The sequence below is a fragment of the Chiloscyllium plagiosum genome, unplaced genomic scaffold (genome assembly GCF_037043375.1).
Source record: "Chiloscyllium plagiosum isolate Xiang-an unplaced genomic scaffold, Cpla_swu_hap1 HiC_scaffold_40, whole genome shotgun sequence".
NCBI lineage: Eukaryota > Metazoa > Chordata > Chondrichthyes > Orectolobiformes > Hemiscylliidae > Chiloscyllium > Chiloscyllium plagiosum.
The window spans coordinates 12,750,388-12,765,317 of NW_028270178.1; the positions used below are offsets into that span (position 1 = coordinate 12,750,388).

General features: G+C 54.7%; 1 protein-coding gene across 2 annotated transcripts; it reads left to right on the forward strand.

Moving 5' to 3' along the window:
* Positions 1-4,513: 4,513 nt before the first annotated feature.
* On the forward strand, positions 4,514-11,126 carry LOC148138333 (leukocyte cysteine proteinase inhibitor 1-like). Of its 2 annotated transcripts, XR_015753899.1 has the most exons (4): positions 4,514-4,674; positions 4,953-5,054; positions 9,768-10,289; positions 10,533-11,126. XR_015753899.1 is itself a non-coding variant. In XM_087981542.1 (3 exons), the coding sequence occupies exons 1-3, from the start codon at positions 4,594-4,596 to the stop codon at positions 9,891-9,893; spliced, it is 309 nt and encodes a 102-aa protein (XP_087837668.1). In that variant the 5' UTR covers positions 4,514-4,593; the 3' UTR covers positions 9,894-11,126. The 2 variants fall into 2 exon arrangements, 1 of the variants encoding a protein (XP_087837668.1); XM_087981542.1 differs by having other exon boundaries at positions 9,768-11,126.
* The last annotated feature ends 3,804 nt before the right edge of the window (positions 11,127-14,930 follow it).

A 14,930-nucleotide genomic window follows, 5' to 3' on the forward strand; every position in this document is an offset into this window, starting at 1 on the left:
GGTATAAAAGTGGGGTGCAGGAACATGAGGGAAATGCGCAAGGTTAGCTATCCGGAATCCTGCTCCATTATATAGGCCTTCGCAGACAGAGTAACTCCTCTCTGCTCTGTAGCCATTCTGTAATACAGAGAGAGAGGTACCGAGAGAGAGAGAGAGAGGGACAGAGAGAGGGAGAGGGAGGGATAGACAGAGGGAGAGACTGACTGAGAGGGACAGAGAGAGAGAGAGGGGGGCTGACAGAGAGGGACACAGAGAGAGTGGGACAGAGAGAGAGAGAGGGACAGAGAGAGAGGGACTGAGCGAGAGAGAGAGGGACAGAGAGAGAGAGAGAGAGGGGCTGACAGAGAGGGACACAGAGCGAGTGGGACAGAGAGAGAGAGGGACAGAGAGAGAGGGACTGAGCGAGAGAGAGAGAGGGACAGAGAGAGAGAGAGAGAGAGGGGCTGACAGAGAGGGACACAGAGAGAGTGGGACTGAGAGAGAGAGGGACAGAGAGAGAGGGACTGAGCGAGAGAGAGAGAGGGACAGAGAGAGAGAGAGAGGGGCTGACAGAGAGGGACACAGAGAGAGTGGGACTGAGCGAGAGAGAGAGAGAGAGAGGGACTGATGGTAAAAGACAGAAGAGAAAGGAAGAGTATTTGCCCAGGAGGACAACCACTAACAGTCAGAGGGAAATTGAGAAACAAACTTGTAAGGAGATCTCAGCAATCTGTCAGAATAATAGGGTGGTTATGGTAGGGGATTTTAACTTTCCAAACATCGACTGGGACTGCCACAGTGTTAAAGGTTTAGATGGAGGGGAATTTATTAAGTGTGTACAAGACAATTTTCTGATTCAGTATGTGGATGTACCGACTAGAGAAGGTGCAAAACTTGACCTACTCTTGGGAAATAAGGCAGGGCAGGTGACGGAGGTGTCAGTGGGGGAGCACTTTGGGGCCAGCGACCATAATTCTATTAGATTTAAAATAGTGATGGAAAAGTTGAAGTTCTAAATTGGAGAAAGGCCAATTTTGACGGTATTAGGCAAGAACTTTGGAAAGCTGATTGGAGGCAGATGTTCGCAGATAAAGGGGCGGCTGGAAAATGGGAAGCCTTCAGAAATGAGATAACAAGAATCCAGAGAAAGTATATTCCTGTCAGGGTGAAAGGAAAGGCTGGTAGGTATAGGGAATGCTGGATGACTAAAGAAATTGAGGGTTTGGTTAAGAAAAAGAAGGAAGCATATGTCAGGTATAGACAGGAGAGATCGAGTGAATCCTTAGAAGAGTATAAAGAAAGTAGGAGTATACTTAACAGGGAAATCAGGAGGACAAAAAGGGGACATGAGATAGCTTTGGCAAGTAGAATTAAGGAGAAACCAAAGGGTTTTTACAAATATATTAAGGACAAAATGGTAACTAGGGAGAGAATAGGGTCCCTCAAAGATCAGCAAGGCAGCCTTTATGTGGAGCCACAGAAAATGGGGGAGATACTAAATGAATATTTTGCATCAGTATTTACTGTGGAAAAGGATATGGAAGATATAGACTGAAGGGAAATAGATGGTGACATCTTGCAAAATGTCCAGATATACAGAGGAGGAAGTGCTGGATGTCTTGAATCAGTTAAAGGTGGATAAATCCCCAGGACCTGATCAGGTGTACCTGAGAACTCTGTGGGAAGCTAGAGAAGTGATTGCTGGGCCTCTTGCTGAGATATTTGTATCATCGATAGTCACAGGTGAGGTGCCGGAAGACTGGAGGTTGGCAAACGTGGTGCCACTGTTTAAGAAGGACGGTAAAGACAAGCCAGGGAACTATAGACCAGTGAGCCTGACCTCGGTGGTGGGCAAGTTGTTGGAGGGAATCCTGAGGGACAGGATGTACATGTATTTGGAAAGGCAAGGACTGATTAGGGATAGTCAACATGGCTTTGTGCGTGGGAAATCATGTCTCGCAAACTTGGTTGAGTTTTTTGAGGAAGTAACAAAGAAGATTGATGAGGGCAGAGCGGTAGATGTGATCTATGTGGACTTCAGTAAGGCGTTCGACAAGGTTCCCCATGGGAGACTGATTAGCAAGGTTAGAGCTCATGGAATACAGGGAGAACTAGCCACTTGGATACAGAACTGGCTCAAAGGTAGAAGACAGAGGGTGGTGGTGGAGGGTTGTTTTTCAGACTGGAGGCCTGTGACCAGTGGAGTGCCACAAGGATCGGTGCTGGGCCCTCTACTTTTTGTCATTTACATAAATGATTTGGATGCGAGCATAAGAGGTACAGTTAGTAAGTTTGCAGATGACACCAAAATTGGAGGTGTAGTGGACAGCGAAGAGGGTTACCTCAGATTACAACAGGATCTGGACCAGACGGGCCAATGGGCTGAGAAGTGGCAGATGGAGTTTAATTCAGATAAATGTGAGGTGCTGCATTTTGGGAAAGCAAATCTTAGCAGGACTTATACACTTAATGGTAAGGTCCTAGGGAGTGTTGCTGAACAAAGAGACCTTGGAGTGCAGGTTCATAGCTCCTTGAAAGTGGAGTCGCAGGTAGATAGGATAGTGAAGAAGGCGTTTGGTATGCTTTCCTTTATTGGTCAGAGTATTGAGTACAGGAGTTGGGAGGTCATGTTGCGGCTGTACAGGACATTGGTTACGCCACTGTTGGAATATTGTGTGTAATTCTGGTCTCCTTCCTATCGGAAAGATGTTGTGAAACTTGAAAGGGTTCAGAGGAGATTTACAAGGATGTTGCCAGGGTTGGAGGATCTGAGCTACAGGGAGAGGCTGAACAGGCTGGGGCTGTTTTCCCTGGAGCGTCGGAGGCTGAGGGGTGACCTTATAGAGGTTTACAAAATTATGAGGGACATGGATAGGGTTAATAGGCCAAGTCTTTTCCCTGGGGTGGGGGGAGCCCAGAACTAGAGGGCATAGGTTTAGGATGAGAGGGGAAAGATATAAAAGAGACCTAAGGGGCAACGTTTTCACACAGAGGGTGGTACGTGTATGGAATGAGCTGCCAGAGGATGTGGTGGAGGCTGGTACAATTGCAATATTTAAGAGGCATTTGGATGGGTATATGAATAGGAAGGGTTTGGAGGGATATGGGCCGGGCGCTGGCAGGTGGGACTAGATTGGGTTGGGATATCTGGTCGGCATGGACGGGTTGGACCGAAGGGTCTGTTTCCGTGCTGTACATCTCTATGACTCTATGACTCTAAAGGAACGTGAGATTTTAAAAGGTGGGAATGTGGACTTTTTCTCTGGACTTCAGCCAGGCATTTGATAAGGTTCCCCATGGTAGGCTCATTCAGAAGGTCAGGAGGAATGGGATTCAGGAGAACTTAGCTGTCTGGATACAGAATTGGCTGGCCAACAGAAGACAGCGAGTGGTAGTAGAAGGAAAATATTCTGCCTGGAAGTCAGTGGTGAGTGGTGTTCCACAGAGCTCTGTCCTTGGGCCTCTACTGTTTGTAATTTTTATTAATGACTTGGATGAGGAGATTGAAGGATGGGTCAGCAAGTTTGCAGATGACACAAAGGTTGGAGGTGTCGTTGACAGTATAGAGGGCTGTTGTTGGCTGCAGCGGGACATTGACAGGATGCAGAGATGGGCTGAGAGGTGGCAGATGGAGTTCAACCTGGATAAATGCGGGGTGATGCATTTTGGAAGATCGAATTTGAAAGCTGAGTACAGGATTAAGGATAGGATTCTTGGCAGTGTGGAGGAACAGAGGGATCTTGGAGTGCAGGTACATAGATCCCTTTGAATGGCCACCCAAGTGGACAGGGTTGTTAAGAAAGCATATGGTGTTTTGGCTTTCATTAACAGGGGGATTGAGTTTAAGAGTCGTGAGATCTTGTTGCAGCTCTATAAAACTTTGGTTAGACCGCACTTGGAATACTGCGTCCAGTTCTGGTCGCCCTATTATAGGAAAGATGTGGAGGCTTTGGAGAGGGTTCAGAGGAGGTTTACCAGGATGCTGCCTGGACTGGAGGGCTGATCTTATGAGGAGAGGTTGACTGAGCTCGGACTTTTTTCATTGGAGAAAAGGAGGAGGAGAGGGGACCTAATTGAGGTGTACAAGATAATGAGAGGCATAGATAGAGTCGATAGCCTGAGACTACTTCCCAGGGCAGAAATGGCTAATACGAGGGGTCATAGTTTTAAGCTGGTTGGAGGAAAGTATAGAGGGGATGTCAGAGGCGGGTTCTTTACACAGGGAGTTGTGAGAGCATGGAATGCGTTGCCAGCAGCAGTTGTGGAGGCAGGGTCTTTGGGGACATTTCTGAGACTCCTGGACATGCATATGGTCACGGAGATTTGAGGGTGCATACATGAGGATCAGTGGTCGGCACAACATGGTGGGCTGAAGGGCCTGTTCTGTGCTGTACTGTTCTATGTTCTATGCGTGAGAGAGAGAAATGTTGAGGTAAGGCAGCCAGGTGGCCTGAGGGAGGGGTGCGGCTGGAATCAGGTAAGTTTAAGAAGCGCAGGATTCAGAATTGTAATCAGAGAGAGAGAGACAGAGAGAGAGAGAGAGAGAGAAAACGCTGAAGTCTGCTGAGGACAGAGACAGAGAGACCGACGGACAGAGGGCGAGACAGAGAGAATATGGAACCCAGTCAGCGTGTTATGGGTGGTTATGGGACGGTCCAGGCAGTCAGTGAGGAAATGCAGGACCTGGCCCAGAAGGTCAGCCTTTCTCCTTCGGAATGACTTCTATATCTCCCACAAACTCCCCGAGCTGTCTCTCCGTAATGGTCCCAGAACGTGGGACATCCGAGCCAGGCCAGTGAGGGGCTCACTCAGGCGGGTGATCAGTGTTGCCGTGGGGAAAAGGTTCAGGGTGGGGGCCATCCTGGGCACAGGAAGATCCCAGAGAGGAAGGAAATCTGAGATGGCAGCCCAGCACTGCCCCAGGACCGACCAGGCACTCATGACATGTTTTTTTTTCTGAAACTTTCTTTCAGCTCAAGCCGCAAGTTGAAAGTAAACTGAATTGCAAATTCGAGATTTTTCACGCAATCTCTTACCGCAGTCAGGTGGTGGCTGGAATGAACTACGCTCTGAAGGTGTGTAAACGTCAAGGGAGGGGGTTACAGAGACAGGGAGGGGGTTACAGAGACAGGGAGGGGGTTACAGAGAGAGGGAGGGGGTTACAGAGATAAGGAGGGGGTTACAGAGAGAGGGAGGGGGTTACAGAGACAGGGAGGGGGTTACAGTGATAGGGAGGGGGTTACAGAGAGAGGGAGGGGGTTACAGAGATAAGGAGGGGGTTACAGAGAGAGGGAGGGGGTTACAGAGACAGGGAGGGGGGTTACAGAGACAGGGAGGGGGGTTACAGAGAGAGGGAGGGGGTTACAGAGACAGGGAGGGGGTTACAGAGATAAGGAGGGGGTTACAGAGACAGGGAGGGGGTTACAGAGATAAGGAGGGGGTTACAGAGACAGGGAGGGGGTTACAGAGATAAGGAGGGGTTTACAGAGAGAGGGAGGGGGTTACAGAGACAGGGAGGGGTTACAGAGACAGGGAGGGGGTTACAGAGAGAGGGAGGGGGTTACAGAGACAGGGAGGGGTTACAGAGAGAGGGAGGGGGTTACAGAGACAGGGAGGGGGTTACACAGATAAGGAGGGGGTTACAGAGAGAGGGAGGGGGTTACAGAGACAGGGAGGGGGTTACGGAGATAAGGAGGGGGTTACAGAGATAGGGAGGTGGTGTAGGGGCTGGAGGGGGTAACAGAGATAGGGAGGGGGTGTAGGGAGTTACCGAGATAGGGAGGGGGTGTAGGGGCTGGAGGAGGTTACAGAGATAGGGAGGGGGTGTAGGGGGTTACAGAGATAGGGAGGGGGTGTAGGGGCTGGAGGGGGTAACAGAGATCGGGAGGGGGTGTAGGGGCTGGAGGGGGTAACAGAGATAGGGAGGGGGTGTAGGGGGTTACAGAGATAGGGAGGTGGGTAGGGGCTGGAGGGGGTTACAGAGATAGGGAGGGGGTGTAGGGGGTTACAGAGATAGGGAGGGGGTGTAGGGGCTGGAGGAGGTTACAGAGATAGGGAGGGGGTGTAGGGGGTTACAGAGATAGGGAGGGGGTGTAGGGGCTGGAGGGGGTTACAGAGATCGGGAGGGAGTGTAGGGGCTGGAGAGGGTAACAGAGATAGGGAGGGGATAGAGGGGGTTACAGAGATAGGGAGGGGGTGTAGGGGCTGGAGGGGGTAACAGAGATCGGGAGGGGGTGTAGGGGCTGGAGGGGGTAACAGAGATAGGGAGGGGGTGTAGGGGCTGGAGGGGGTAACAGAGATCGGGAGGGGGTGTAGGGGCTGGAGGGGGTAACAGAGATAGGGAGGGGGTGTAGGGGCTGGAGGAGGTTACAGAGATAGGGAGGGGGTGTAGGGGGTTACAGAGATCGGGAGGGGGTGTAGGGGCTGGAGGGGGTAACAGAGATCGGGAGGGGGTGTCTTTGCTAACGTTGCTAAAGAGTTAGTCCGTGTGCTGGTTACAACTGAACTTGCCATGACTTGCCCAAACGTGTGCCCGTGTTTGTAAAGTTGTGAATATAACGGCTGTGTTTAAGAATATGGTGGGTGAAATGAACCAGGCACCTGTGCGATTGTCAGGCTGAGCTCAATAGTGAGGACTGTTTCTGAAACCGAGCCCTGAAGTGATCCTCGCTGAGTTAGTCAGGAAGTTTTGGCGGCGAGTATTGAAAGGGAAATGGTGTTGAACAAATTTACTGTAGTTCTTTGAAGGGTTAACGCGTTCTGTGGCTGATAGACAGTCTGTCGGTGTGAGATATTGGGATTTCAGATAAAGTACCACATCAGGGACTCTTACACCGAAGGAAAGCCTGTGGTATCAGAGGGCTCACATTTTCAACATTGAATGAAGACTGGCCGGCCAGGGGAAAACTGAGAGTGTGGCTGACAGGTCATAGGCCAATCCTTCCCAATTCACACCAACCACTCAGACAGCAGGAGGGAAGTCACAGTCGGTTCAATTTCCAGTGACCCCAGGATGGGTGGGAACGTATGTTCGGAATTGAGGAGTGTGGTGCTGAGAAAGCACAGCCGGTCAGGCAGCATCCGAGGAGCAGGAGGGTCAACGTTTCGAGCATAAGCCCTTCATCAGGGAATGAGGCTGAGAGATAAATGGGAAGTGGGGGGGGTTGGGGTGAGGCTGGGGGTGGGCAAGGTCACTGGGAATACGATAGGTAGGTAAAGGTGGGGGGGTGAAGGTGATAGGTCAGAGGGGTGGGTGCAGCGGATAGGTGGGAAGGAACAAGGGCAGGTAAGACAGTTCAAGGTGGGGGGGGGGGGGTACCGAGTTGGAGGTTTGGAACTGGGATAAGGTGGGTGCAGGGGAGATTAGGAAACCGTGTGGTTGGAGGGTCCCCAGGTGGGAGATGAGGTGCTCTTCCTCCAGGCGTGGGGTGGCTTGGATTTGGCGATGGAGGAGACCCAGGACTTGTGTTGTCCTCGGCAGAGTGGGAGGGGGGAGTTGAAGTGTTCGGCCACGGGGCGGTGGGCTTGGTTGATCCGGGTGTTCCCGGAGATGTTATCTGGAATGTTCCGCGAGTTGGCTTCCCTTCAAAGGAATTGGCTACCCTTTATTACAAAGTGAGGAGGCTATGCTTCAGATATACAGGGTGTTAGTGAGATCACTTCTCCAGTACTGTGTGGAGTTTCAAAACCATAAGAAATAGGAAGTAGGCCATTCGGCCCTCTGAGACTGACCCACCATACAGTATGATCATGGCTGACCATACAATCTCAGTGTCCCACTCTCCCACCCTCTCTCCATACCTCTTATCCCTTTAGCCCCATGCATCACATCCAGCTCCCTCTTGACGATATCGAATGAACTGGCCCCTAACAGTTTCCTGTGGGGTAGATTTCCACAGGGTTCACAACTCTCCGAGTGAAGGAAATCCTCCTCATCTCACTCCTGAATGGCTTACCTCTTTATCCTTAGGCCGTGACCCCGAGTTCAGGACTTCCCCGCCATCAGGAACATTATTCCCACACATCTAGCCTGCCCGTCCCATCAGGATTTTATAGGTTTCTGTGAGATCATCCCCCATTCCCCTAAATTCCAGGTCCAGCAGACCAGAATTGCATGAGGTGCTCCAAACGTGGACTTCCCAATCGTCTGGGGAAGAAGGATTCCTCTTGTGGGTCAGCTCGGAACGTGGGCAAACAGTTTCAGAATTCCAAGCTGCACTCTCAAGACAAGGAAAAGGAGAATTTTTCTCCGGGTGCTCCGGTTTCCTCCCACGGCCCAAAGATGATCAGGTTAGGGTGGGTTGGCTGTGGGAAATTACCCGTAGTGCCCAGGGATGTGCAGGTTAGTGAGGGTTGGCCGTGGGAAATTGCCCCATAGTGTCCAGGGATGTGCAGGTTAGGGTGGGATTGGCCGTGGGAAATTGCCCCATAGTGTCCAGGGATGTGCAGGTTAGGGTGGATTGGCCATGGGAAATTGTCCCATAGTGCCCAGGGATGTGCAGGTTAGTGTGGGTTGGCCATGGGAAATTGTCCCATAGTGCCCAGGGATGTGCAGGTTAGTGAGGGTTGGCCGTGGGAAATTGCCCCATAGTGTCCAGGGATGTGCAGGTTAGGGTGGGATTGGCCGTGGGAAATTGCCCCATAGTGTCCAGGGATGTGCAGGTTAGGGTGGATTGGCCATGGGAAATTGTCCCATAGTGCCCAGGGATGTGCAGGTTAGTGAGGGTTGGCCATGGGAAATTGTCCCATAGTGTCCAGGGATGTGCAGGTTAGGGTGGGATTGGCCATGCTAAATTGTCCTATAGTGCCCAGGGATGTGCAGGTTAGGGTGGATTGGCCATGGGAAATTGTCCCATAGTGCCCAGGGATGTGCAGGTTAGGGTGGGATTGGCCGTGCTAAATTGTCCTATAGTGCCCAGGGATGTGCAGGTTAGGGTGGATTGGCCATGGGAAATTGTCCCATAGTGCCCAGGGATGTGCAGGTTAGGGTGGGATTGGCCGTGGGAAATTGTCCCATAGTGCCCAGGGATGTACAGGTTAGGGTGGGATTGGCTGTGGGAAATTGTCCCATAGTGCCCAGGGATGTGCAGGTTAGGGTGGAGTAGCCGTGGGAAATTGTCTCATCGTGCCCAGGGATGTGCAGGTTAGGGTGGATTGGCCGTGGGAAATTGTCCCATAGTGCCCAGGGATGTGCAGGTTAGGGTGGAGTAGCCGTGGGAAATTGTCCCATAGTGCCCAGGGATGTGCAGGTTAGGGTGGAGTAGCCGTGCTAAATTGTCCTATAGTGCCCAGGGATGTGCAGGTTAGGGTGGATTGGCCGTGGGAAATTGTCCCATAGTGCCCAGGGATGTGCAGGTTAGGGTGGATTGGCCATAGGAAATTGTCCCATAGTGCCCAGGGATGTGCGGGTTAGGGTGGATTGGCCATGGGAAATTGTCCCATAGTGCCCAGGGATGTGCAGGTTAGGGTGGGATTGGCCGTGGGAAATGCAGGGTTGCAGGGACAGGGTAGGGGTGTCGATCTGGGTGGGATGCCCTTCGGAGCACCGCGGTGTGGACGGGTTGGGCCGAATGGCCCGTTGCCTCACTCTGCGATTCTCTGAGGGTCTCTGTACCTTCGCGAACCGCCTGCACAGAAGAGTGGGCCATCGAACGCTCTGAAGCCGGATTCTTGTCAGGCCTGGGAACGGGAGGTGCTCGGAGAATGGGATAGTATTGAAAGGTAGAGCAGGTGTTTGTATGAATGAATGGTGCCCTCAGCTCGCTCTGACCTGTCTGCACTCTCCGCAGATCGTTGTAGGTCGTGGTGATGATTACATCCACATGAAAGTACACCAGCCTCTGGCCTGCTCAGGGAACCCGGCCAAGCTCACCGACGTCCAGACGGGGAAGAAGCTGTTTGACGATATCGAGTGACCATCTCCGTCTGTCAGTCTTCACCCAGAAACTCTCTCCCCCAAACCCTCAAACCCCTTTCCATTTATCATCCCGGGTTCAGTCTCTCCACACCTATCGCATATCACCCATTCAGCCCCTTCCCCCAGCCTGTCCCACAGGGGAACAGCAGGAGGCCATTCAGCCCCTTCCCCCAGCCTGTCCAACAGGGGAACAGCAGGAGGCCATTCAGCCCCTTCCCCAGCCTGTCACACAGGGGGAACAGCAGGAGGCCATTCAGCCCCTTCCCCTAGCCTGTCCCACTGGGGGAACAGCAGGAGGCCATTCAGCCCCTTCCCCCAGCCTGGCCCACAGGGGGAACAGCAGGAGGCCATTCAGCCCCTTCCCCAGTCTGTCATACAGGGGGAACAGCAGGAGGCCATTCAGCCCCCTCCCCAGCCTGTCACACAGGGGGAACAGCAGGAGGCCATTCAGCCCCTTCCCCAGCCTGTCACACAGGGGGAACAGCAGGAGGCCATTCAGCCCCCTCCCCAACCTGTCACACAGGGGGAACAGTAGGAGGCCATTCAGCCCCCTTCCCCAGCCTGTCCCACACAGGGGGAACAGCAGGAGACCATTCAGCCCCTTCCCCAGCCTGTCACACAGGGGGAACAGCAGGAGGCCATTCAGCCCCTTCCCCAAGCCTGGCCCACAGGGGAACAGCAGGAGGCCATTCAGCCCCTTCCCCAAGCCTGGCCCACAGGAGAACAGCAGGAGGCCATTCAGCCCCTTCCCCCAGCCTGGCCCACAGGGGAACAGCAGGAGGCCATTCAGCCCCTTCCCCAGCCTGTTACACATTGGGAACAACAGGAGGCCATTCAGCCCCTTCCCCAGCCTGTCACACAGGGGGAACAGCAGGAGGCCATTCAGCCCCTTCCCCAGCCTGTCACACAGGGGGAACAGCAGGAGGCCATTCAGCCCCTTTTCCAGCCTGTCACACAGGGGGAACAGCAGGAGGCCTTCCCAGGATCGTGCCCCTACCCCCGCCCCCGAAAAAGTGCACCATGTTCCTTTCTGGAACCAAAGAACATCGTTAACATGGCAGTGGGATGTTGCTGTGCGCAAACCTGCTTTCCCTCTCCAGCACGCCAGGTGAAGGGGTACTGAGGTGCCGAACGGAGTAATCCTTCCTGTTGCCTTCCACAAAACACCATTCCCGCTGTTCGACTGCGGTATCTTCACAAAACGCTCAATAAAATCATTCTGAAAAGTAAACTTCCAAATCTTTATTTCGATTGTCTGTGACTGGCGAGGGAGGGAAGGAGGTAGCCGTGATAATGGTGGGTGGGCAGGGTGGGGGGGCACTTGCCAATACTGCGGGTGTTTCACCAGGCTGGGAGTGGGTGGCTGTTCCAATCGACTTTGGTTGGGGGAAGGTGGCTCGGACAGGAAGACGGGGATTATTATCTGAACGGTAAGGAAAAGGGAGAGGTGCAACAAGACAGGGGCATCCCTCAGACACCAGTCACTGAGGATGAGCATTACAAGAGGTGGAGGGGGTACAGCAGGCAGTAAAGCAAGCTAAAAGCATGCTGGCCTTCCGAACAAGAGGAATTGAGCAAAGAGGTCCTTCTGCAGCTGTACAGGGCCCTGGTGAGGCCGCACCCGGAGTATTGTGAGCAGTTCTGGTCTCCAAATTTGAGGAAGGACATTCTGGCTATTGAGGGAGTGCAGCGTAGGTTCACGAGGTCAAACCACGGAATGGCGGGATTACCTTACACTGAAAGACTGGAGCGACTGGGCTTGTGTACCCTTGAGTTTAGAAGACTGAGAGGGGATCTGATTGAGACGTGTAAGGTTATTAAAGGATTGGATACTCTGGAGGCAGGAAACATGTTTCCGCTGATGGGGGAGCCCAGAGCCAGAGGACACGGCTTAAAAATAAGGGGCAGACCACTTAAAACAGAGGTGAGGAGAAACGGTGGGCAGCACGGTGGTTAGCACTGCTACCTCACAGCGCCAGAGACCTGCGTTCAATTCCTGCCTCGGGCAACTGTCGGTGTGGAGTTTGCACATTCTCCCATTGGGTTTCCTCTGCGTGCTCCTGTTTCCTCCCACAGTCCAAAAGACAAATGTTAGGTGGCACGGCTGTGTTAAATTGCCCGTAACGGGTCTGCTCCGAGTGACGGTGCGGGCTGTTCTGCGTGAAGGAAGACGCAATTACAAAAGGGTACCCTCCCCCGGTTACACTGGGCACCCGCAGAGAAATGGAGGGAGAGCCTCCAAACATTCCCTCGCCTCAAGTCCCAAGGACACGTACCCCCATCATCACAATTCCCAAACCCCTATGTGAGGGGAACTTGCGGGGGGGGGGGGGGGGGTGTTCCCATGTATCTGCTGCCCCTTGTCCTTCTGGGTGGAAGGGGCCGTGGGTTTGGAAGGTGCTGCCTGAGGGTCTTCGGTGATCCTGCAGGGCATCTTGTAGCAGGTACAACACTGCTGCTACTGAGTGTCGGTGGGGGGGGATGTTTGTGGGTGTGGTCCCAATCCGGGGGGGGGGGGGGCTGTTTTATCCCGGGATGGTACACACTGCTGTTACTGAGTGTCGGTGGGGGGGGAGGGAATGTTTGTGGGTGTGGGGTCAATCCGGGGGGGGAGCTGTTTTACCCCGGGATGGTACACACTGCTGTTACTGAGTGTCGGTGGGGGGGAGGGAGTGAGGGGATGTTTGTGGGTGTGGTCCCAATCCGGGGGGAGCTGTTTTACCCCGGGATGGTACACACTGCTGTTACTGAGTGTCGGTGGGGGGGGGAGGATGTTTGTGGGTGTGGTCCCAATCCGGGGGGGGGGGGGGCTGTTTTACCCCGGGATGGTACACACTGCTGTTACTGAGTGTCGGTGGGGGGGGGGGGGGGGGGAGGGGGTGAGGGGATGTTTGTGGGTGTGGTCCCAATCCGGGGGGAGCTGTTTTATCCCGGGATGGTACACACTGCTGTTATTGAGTGTCGGTGGGGGGGGAGGGAGTGAGGGGATGTTTGTGGGTGTGGTCCCAATCCTGGGGGGGGGCTGTTTTACCCCGGGATGGTACACACTGCTGTTACTGAGTGTCGGTGGAGGGGGTGGGGGGGGGGGGGGAGTGAGGGGATGTTTGTGGGTGTGGGGTCAATCCGGGGGGGGCTGTTTTATCCCGGGATGGTACACACTGCTGTTACTGAGTGTCGGTGGTGGGGGGGGGGGGGGGAGGGAGTGAGGGGATGTTTGTGGGTGTGGTCCCAATCCGGGGGGAGCTGTTTTATCCCGGGATGGTACACACTGCTGTTACTGAGTGTCGGTGGGGGGGGGGGGGGGAGGATGTTTGTGGGTGTGGTCCCAATCCGGGGGGGGGGGGGGGGGGGCTGTTTTATCCCGGGATGGTACACACTGCTGTTATTGAGTGTCGGTGGGGGGGGGAGGGAGTGAGGGGATGTTTGTGGGTGTGGGGTCAATCCGGGGGGGGCTGTTTTACCCCGGGATGGTACACACTGCTGTTACTGAGTGTCGGTGGGGGGGGGGGGGAGTGAGGGGATGTTTGTGGGTGTGGTCCCAATCCGGGGGGGGCTGTTTTATCCCGGGATGGTACACACTGCTGTTACTGAGTGTCGGTGGGGGGGGGGGGGAGTGAGGGGATGTTTGTGGGTGTGGTCCCAATCCGGGGGGGGCTGTTTTATCCCGGGATGGTACACACTGCTGTTACTGAGTGTCGGTGAGGGGGGGTGGGGGGGTGAGGGGATGTTTGTGGGTGTGGTCCCAATCCAGGGGGGGGCTGTTTTATCCCGGGATGGTACACACTGCTGTTACTGAGTGTCGGTGGGGGGGGGGGGGGGGGGAGTGAGGGGATGTTTGTGGGTGTGGTCCCAATCCGGGGGGGGGGGGCTGTTTTATCCCGGGATGGTACACACTGCTGTTACTGAGTGTCGGTGGGTGGGGGGGGGGGGGATGTTTGTGGGTGTGGTCCCAATCCGGGGGGGGGGGGCTGTTTTATCCCGGGATGGTACACACTGCTGTTACTGAGTGTCGGTGGGGAGGGAGTGAGGGGATGTTTGTGGGTGTGGTCCCAATCCTGGGGGGGGGCTGTTTTACCCCGGGATGGTACACACTGCTGTTACTGAGTGTCGGTGGAGGGGGTGGGGGGTGAGGGGATGTTTGTGGGTGTGGTCCCAATCCAGGGGGGGGCTGTTTTATCCCGGGATGGTACACACTGCTGTTACTGAGTGTCGGTGGGGGGGGGGGGGGGGGGGGGGGGGGGGGAGTGAGGGGATGTTTGTGGGTGTGGTCCCAATCCAGGGGGGGGCTGTTTTACCCCGGGATGGTACACACTGCTGTTACTGAGTGTCGGTGGGGGGGGGGAGTGAGGGGATGTTTGTGGGTGTGGTCCCAATCCGGGGGGGGAGCTGTTTTACCCCGGGATGGTACACACTGCTGTTACTGAGTGTCGGTGGGGGGAGGGGGAGGATGTTTGTGGGTGTGGTCCCAATCCGGGGGGAGCTGTTTTATCCCGGGATGGTACACACTGCTGTTACTGAGTGTCGGTGGGGGGGGGGGGAGGATGTTTGTGGGTGTGGTCCCAATCCGGGGGGGGGGGGGGGTGTTTTATCCCGGGATGGTACACACTGCTGTTACTGAGTGTCGGTGGGGGGGGAGGGGAGTGAGGGGATGTTTGTGGGTGTGGTCCCAATCCGGGGGGGGGGGGGGGGGCTGTTTTATCCCGGGATGGTACACACTGCTGTTACTGAGTGTCGGTGGAGGGGGGGGGGGGGGGGGGGGGGCGTGAGGGGATGTTTGTGGGTGTGGTCCCAATCCGGGGGGGGGGGGGGGGGGCTGTTTTATCCCGGGACGGTACACACTGCTGTTATTGAGTGTCGGTGGGGGGGGGAGGGAATGTTTGTGGGTGTGGGGTCAATCCGGGGGGGGCTGTTTTACCCCGGGATGGTACACACTGCTGTTACTGAGTGTCGGTGGTGGGGGTGGGGGGGGGGAGTGAGGGGATGTTTGTGGGTGTGGTCCCAATCCGGGGGGAGCTGTTTTATCCCGGGATGGTAC